Source organism: Myxine glutinosa, chromosome 8 (genome assembly GCF_964187855.1).
Source record: "Myxine glutinosa chromosome 8, kmMyxGlut1.1, whole genome shotgun sequence".
Classification (NCBI taxonomy): domain Eukaryota; kingdom Metazoa; phylum Chordata; class Myxini; order Myxiniformes; family Myxinidae; genus Myxine; species Myxine glutinosa.
Genome location: NC_136268.1, coordinates 124,426,067 through 124,433,566, shown reverse-complemented (window position 1 = coordinate 124,433,566; position 7,500 = coordinate 124,426,067). Strand labels below are relative to the sequence as shown.

At 43.9% G+C, this 7,500-nt stretch overlaps 1 protein-coding gene across 1 annotated transcript in view; it reads left to right on the top strand.

Moving 5' to 3' along the window:
- The window catches only part of LOC137433184 (CUB and sushi domain-containing protein 3-like), a 1,533,363-nt gene that overhangs the window by 563,273 nt on the left and 962,590 nt on the right, over window positions 1-7,500 (top strand). The window contains exon 7 of the mRNA XM_078783994.1: window positions 1,187-1,381. Coding sequence (XP_078640120.1) covers window positions 1,187-1,381 — 195 coding nt within the window. The remainder of the gene's footprint in view (window positions 1-1,186; window positions 1,382-7,500) is intronic.

Below are 7,500 nucleotides of genomic sequence, written 5' to 3'. Positions count from 1 at the left end.
CGAGAAATGACTCGATCAAGATTTGCAATCCGTGACAAAGTGAGTCCACAATAATGGATAGAATCAGCACAAATGTGCTAACCACTGTTGGAAGCAAGCAAAAGAAAGCGTTTTGGCCCTCATCCAGAGCAATTACGGGAGATGGGGTAGACATAAGGGTTATTAGAGGGTAGGAGTGAGTCAGAGGTGCACACGTCAGAGCACGGTCAAGAGTCAGGTAACTTGTGTGGGTGAGAATGAGTCATTTTGAAGAGGGTCAGGGGTCAGGGTCCAGTGGTTAAAAGTGAGGGGCCTAGGGTCTGGGCTAAAAGGAGGAAAAAAAACAATAGGGAGGCATGTTGTCTATGTTGCGTTCAAGGAATTCTGTACAGTAGAAAATGTATCTGTGAATGAAAAAAAATAAAAACCCCAATTTTTAAGGCCATTTTTCTCTGCTACAGCATTTGTTAGCCTTGTAGGCCCCATGACAATCATCACGGTTCTCTTTTTGAGGCAATATTTTTTATGGCCAGATGCCCTTCCTGACACCAAACCTGTTAGTCGCCACTTGCGACACACAGGGAATTACCAGTGAACTGGTACTCAATTACTCGACCTCTGAAGGATGGTTTGTTAATTGAGCGATCAATCAGGATTTACAAACTCAGGATCCTAGGATCCCAAGGCAGCACCCTAACCGCTAAGCCAACACCAGGCTGTGAATGAAACCAATGAAAATAATAATAATCTCAAATTTATTTGAGGGAATCCTGAACTGTTCAAAGTTTCTTGGTGCATCTTCCCTGTCCTTGGTAAAAGCAGGGTAGCTATTGGACGAGAGTAGCCGTGTTCGTATCAAGATATTTGATGGTCGGTTTGGTGTCGCAGCTACAAGTGGATATGATAGAGCAACCCTCGTTGTTGGCCTTGTAGATCTTTAGTGGGAATAAGTAAATGTGTGATTTTCTTGGAGCGATTATTATGAGGTTGGAAGCAATTGGTGAGAGTTCCTGTTTGGAAATCAAATCTCTGATCGTGTCCGAGTCTATCTACTATTCTTCCTGTCTGCGGATGCAGTTTGGCACGAGACTTCATGAGCGCGACTAGTCCTTCGTTCTACTTTGAGTAAACAATATGCTCGGCATTTTGTAACATGCAATGACGTAACGTTTTGGGTTGTCTTTCTAAGTAATGTTTTCTTTTTCAGTGCTGAGAAAGGGTTTGTGCGGACATCCTGATCTTCCTTCACATGCTGAGCTTCATGTTGACCACTTCAAAGTGGGTTCTCAGGCATCCTACACCTGCAAATCTGGTTATACCTTGCAAGGCCATTCTGTCCTCCATTGTGTCACCATTGCCAATGGGGACGCAGGTTGGGATTATCCAGCACCACACTGCAAAGGTACGTTATGCCTCCTCCACAACATGCTACCATCAAATGTGAGCCATGCTGTTGTTTCCAATGAAGCTGTCCGGTAAAAAAATGATGAGAATTCACAAGCGATTTGTGCTCATTTTGATTCCGATTCCAGAATGGTCTTCTGTAGTTTGCTTCTGTTAGGGTAATTGCCTCAATTTGTAATAGCTCTGGATCATTGTCTCACCTGTTTGTCTCAAACGAATGTGTATTTGAATGAGCAACAGTTTCATATGACAGAAGCAAATCGGTTTCATTACATTGAGTCAGCAAATTCACTGTTATTTATGGAAACTATGTAGTATAACCATTGTACTGAATATATTTCTCGATTCTACTCGAGCATTATACCAGACTCGGTGGCGTAATGGTTGCAGCGTCCACTCTGACTCAGGGAGGTTCAAACCCTGGCCGAGTCGCACTGAAGACATTAAAAAAAAAAGAAGGTTTGTGCTGCTTCCTTGCTTGATGCACAGCATTCGAAATGATAGAGCATGGGTAAAAAGGCTGGGAAGGCAATGGCAACCCACCCAGTATAACCCTTGCCAGGAAACTGCTTTGGCAGCACCAATGCTGTGTAAAGAGTACGGTACATCAAATTAAATCGTCTCGAGTATTTTCTATGTCAGGTGTGATGGTGGCCGTCCGGTGAGGACACCGTGGTGGTAATCCCGAGGTTTTGAAAGAAAATCTTGCTGAAGGTAGATGTATTAAAGGTTTTGATTCTAAAATTATATCATCATGAGTATGTCTCGATGCATTACCCAGGCTCCTATTGCCTTATCAGAAATCCTAGTTCTTTAGTGATCGGGGAGGGGTAGTTTGTTTGCTCTGTGTGGTGTGATTTGCATTTGATGCAACTCCACATGTTGTATTTATGTATAATGCCCTCACAGTAATTTGGGATGGGAAGATACACGTTGTCAATGACCTTAACAAAGCGATACTTTCTTCTGCCACCAAAGGTGGACAGAGGTTATGTTTTCACCCCTATTTGTGTGTCTATCTGTGAGCCAAAAAAATTATGGACAGATTCGGAAGAAACTTATTGGACAGATTGGGAGTTTGACGAGGATGAATTGTGTCAATTTTGACGGAGATCCGGCTAATATAATTTTTAAAGTGATTCTTCAGCATTGGGAGACGGCTAAAACCAACATACAGCAGGATATCTCAAAAAGTCGTGGACGGATTCGGATGAAACTTTGTGGATGAGTTAGGTAGGTGGCAAGCACAAGCGGCTTCGATTTTGGTTCAGGGTCCGATTGCGGATCTGGCCTAAGTTTCTAATGATGACTTGCAGTTTTTTTTGTTTTTTTTCCGTAAAAGAGCATTTATTGGCTTGAAAACACTATAGGTATAGGCATCGGCAGATATCAGAAGGTAAGAAGAATCGTATCTACAACAGGACACTTTATTTTATGGAAGATGCTGTTTGGATATGTGTTATTTCCATGCCAGTTGCATTGGTGTCGTATATTAGTCTACTAGCCGAAACCCGTGGAACATCCACAGAAGGGAGGATGTGGTGTATGGATAGAGTGTACCATTATGGATGGCATCGGGGAGCGCTCATGGGATCTTCTTCTTCCGTTAAGCTCCACTTTTTTCTCTTTAAGTTAAGTCCAATCAGTCCTCTCTGCTCGAAGTGCTCAGGCCATGCCTTCCCGCTCTCATACTTTTATTGCCGTTCGGTGTAGAAAGAGATTGACATATCGTTCGTCTGTTTTCAGCTCGTTATCTTTAAGCTTCCTTACGTCTCGCCACCTGCTACACCTCTCTGAGTTACGAGGATTTATGCAACGCACCCCGAGTATCGCAACGTCACTCCATTTAACTTTGTTAAAATGACGATAAAGACGTTTCCTTATATATCCTAATTTAAAATGTTCAAGGGAATAAAAAGACCATTTGGTTCACACCACCCATGTTCACACCACTCGACTGTCCAATCAGCGGACGGCTCGCTTTGCCTTCGCCCAGCAGACGCCAATACGATGGCGTCGTAAGATGGCGTCGTATCGGCAGATAATTGGATGCATTTGGGCCCCAACGTCGGCTAATTCAGATTTTTCGAGTATGGCTGTAGGTGATAAACAAAGAGCGCGGTTCGTAGATCGTAAATCCATTAGTGCCATGGGCATCGGGTCACTGGGTGCGGCGTAAAAGGGATAACAAAGTCGAGTCCTTACAGTATTATTATATAGATGATGTCTAAGATGGCATAATAATGAAGGATGACAGTGTAACTATCTATATTATAATAGGCGAAGGTGATTCTGTCTGTCTGTCTGTCTGACTGTCCGGGCATGTGGCTTACTCCATTTACAGAGTAGCTCCACCCATTCTTGGAGAGGCTTCATGTAAACAAATATCCACCATTTTATTAACTCGAATAGCTTTGAGGCCTGTTGAGTTAGGCCCGTGCTGTCTTTCTCTCTCACACAGGTTTATTTCAACTCTAAGTCGATATATCATTTCATTTTTAACAGTCGCTAACATAGTTTTAGACTCGGTTGAAAAAAACGGGAAGAGAATTCCATGAAAGTTTCCGTTTATAGAACGAAATGATTTCTCAAAGGCCTGTAAAATAAAGCCCATTCATTGAGTCACCCTCACGATTTTATCTCAAATTCACCATCTGATTTAATTTTTATCGATGGTTTTAGACTCGGTGTCAGAAATAATTGAGAACATTCATGCACGCACACATGGGAAAATGCCTAGATATATTTTTTTTAAATTGCGCCACGATGATACACGAAAATACACCGCCTAAAATAACAGTCGGGAAAATGTCGACATATATTAAATGCATGTTTTTAAACGCATAAATTAAATTAAATGCATAAATGTTTTTTTTTTATTAGTTATGTGCGCATTCACTTTAAATAGGTTTATTTGAAATCTTTAATTTTCACAATGTAATTTACTTGCCATTTGTCATTTGATGATTATGAGACACTTCCTCTTGGGGATCATGACAATTCATGCATTGCGTGGAAACTTCCATTTCCAAAATGAATGAGACGGTCGATGAAGAACGCAGACTTGAACAGGATGCAGCAAGAAAACGAATGAGACGGGCGAACGAGTCCATCGACGAACATCAATGCAGACTTGAACAGGATGCAGCAAGAAAAAGAACGAGACGGGAGAACGAGACCCTCGACGAACGTGAACACAGACTCGCACAGGATGCTGCTGCAACAACGATGAGGAGGGAGAACGAGACAGTCGAGGAACGTGAACACAGACTCGCACAGGATGCTGCTGCAACAACGATGAGGAGGGTTGGAGAGGAGCGAGGGGTTGGAGAGGAGTTAGGGGTTGGCGAGTGAGGAGCTAGGGGTTGGAGAGTGAGGAGCTAGGGGTTGGGGAGTGAGGAGCTAGGGGTTGGAGAGTGAGGAGCTAGGAGTTGGAGAGGAGCGAGAAATTGGAGAGGAGTGAGGGGTTGGAGAGGAGTGAGGGGTTGGATAGTGAGGAGCGAGGGGTTGGAGAGCGAGGAGTTGGAGAGTGAGGAGCTAGGGGTTGGAGAGTGAGGAGCTAGGGGTTGGAGAGTGAGGAGATAGGGGTTGGAGAGTGAGGAGCTAGGGGTTGGAGAGTGAGGAGCTAGGGATTGGAGAGTGAGGAGCTAGGGGTTGGAGAGGAGCGAGAAATTGGAGAGGAGCTAGGGGTTGGAGAGCGAGGAACGAGGGGTTGGAGAGTGAGGAGCGAGGAGTTGGAGAGTGAGGAGCGAAGGGTTGGAGAGTGAGGAGCGAGAAGTTGGAGAGTGAGGAGCGAAGGGGTTGGAGAGCGAGGAGCGAGGGGTTGGAGAGCGAGGAGTGAGGGGTTGGAGAGCGAGGAGCTAGGGGTTGGAGAGCGAGGAGCTAGGGGTTGGAGAGCGAGGAGCTAGGGGTTGGAGAGCGATGAGATAGGGGTTGGAGAGCGAAGAGCGAGGGGATGGAGAGCGAGGAGCTATAGGTTGGAGAGCGAGGAGCTAGGTGTTGGAGAGTGAGGAGCGAGGGGTTGGAGAGTGAGGAGCAAGGAGTTGGATAATGAGGGCCGATTGGAGCGGAGAGTGAGGAGCGATTGGAGAGGAGAGTGAGGAGCGATTGGAGAGGAGAGTGAGGAGCGATTGGAGGGGAGTGTGAGGAATTGGGGAGGAGTGTGAGGGATTGGAGAGGAGTGTGAGGAAGTATTGGAGAGGAGTGTGAGGAGGTATTGGAGGGGAGTCTGAGGAGGAGTGGGATTGGAGAGGCGTGAGGGTGGAGAGGAGAGTGTCAGGTGGAGAGGAGTGAGGGGTCACATATTATGTGAAATAAATAAATTCTGTTCATTACACCTTTTCTGGATCTGATGAATTGCCAGTAACCATTTTGTAAAATTTAATGTGCAGCATCTAAATCAAGATGTCCAAATGTCACACACGTCCATGCCCGTGGGATTCCCACGGGTGACCCCATTAGTTTATATTATAATAGGCTACGGTGATTCTGTCTGTCTGTCTGTCCGGGGGTGTAGCTACACCCGGTCTGGGAGGGGCTACAAAAAAAACCAATATCCACCATTTTATTAACTCAAATAGCTTTGAGGCCCTTTTGTTAGGCCCGCGGTATCTTGCTCTCTCTCCCAGTTTTATTTCAACTCAAATTCGATATATCATTTAATTTTTCACAGTCGCTAACAAAGATTTAGACTCGGTTGATAAAAAAAACGGGAAGAAAATCCCATGAAAGTTGTCGTTTATGGAACGAAATGAATTCTCAAAGGCCTGTAATATAAAGGCTATTGAGTCTCTCTCACACCTTTATCTCCAATCTAATTGACCATCTGGTTTCATTTTTATTGATGGTTTTAGATTAGGTGTCAGCAATAATTGAGAAAATTCACGCACACACGGGAAATTGCCGAGATATCTTTTTTAAAAATCGCGGCACGGTCGGTCATACATCGCCTAAAATAACAGAAGGGGAAATGGCGAGATATTTTAAAAATTCGTGGCGGACGTTTCCATTTGATGACAATCATCACGATGGAATATTTAATTTATACGTCGTCACAATAATGTGGAGAGGGGAGCATAGCTTCGTTCACGTATCGCCACAGACGGGAAATTGCCGACAGATATTTCTTCGTTATTATTTCATTCATCATTATTATACGGAAGTAAAGGTAATCCTGTTTAAACTGGCATTCATTCCATCATTGTTTTTTGGGTTTTTTTCCACACGAGTTCTCAAGGCTGAATCGTGTAAAATAACAGACGGGAAAATGCCGAGATATATAAAACAATCGTGACTCGGTTTCAAAAAACGGGAAGAAAATTCAATGAAAGTTACCGTTTATAGAACGAAATATATTTTCAAAGGCCACTCTAATTCACCATCACAGTCGCTGGGATGGTTCAAGTCTCAGTTTCAGCTAAAGTTGAGAAAATCGGCAAAATGTATTCCAACATCCCTTTTGAATGTGTTGACTTATGTGGGCACGACGAAGGAGAAAGGAGAATGAGAGACGAGAATGAGAGACGAGAATGAGAGAGGGAAGGAGAGAGGGAAGGAGAGGAGAAGGAGAGAAGAAAACGTTTCAGGACTTCGTTATTTTTATTATCACTTGGTAAAAGCACAGCGACTGAATACTGAAGTTCGGGATCGAACCGAAGTCAAATTATATTTTTCCATATTCCTGGGGTTACATAGAGAGTTTGTTTAAGGCGATTCAACTCTTTTCCAACTATGTAATTAAACAATACAGTACTTCAAAAATGTACATAATAATGTCGACCAGCTATGAAATACAATATTTATTAATAACGTTTGGTTTTAATCCGCTTCTACTTTGTAAAGCGAAGTGTTTTCGATACTTTCAAATTTATAAATGAACAAGAGTCAAGGTGGGTTCTCCACCCTCCACCCTCTCAAGTCAAATCAAATGAAGTCAACCAAGTAAAGGTAGAAGTTTCACTTCCCACCCTATGCTCCCTCCTCTCCCCTGTATGTGATCCTTTCCTCCTCTCCCCTGTGTGCAATGCTCTCCACTGTGCAGCATGCGTAGTGAGGGGTTGGAGAGGAGAGAGAAATTGGAGAGAAGCGAGGGGTTGGAGAGGAGCGAGGGGTTGGAGA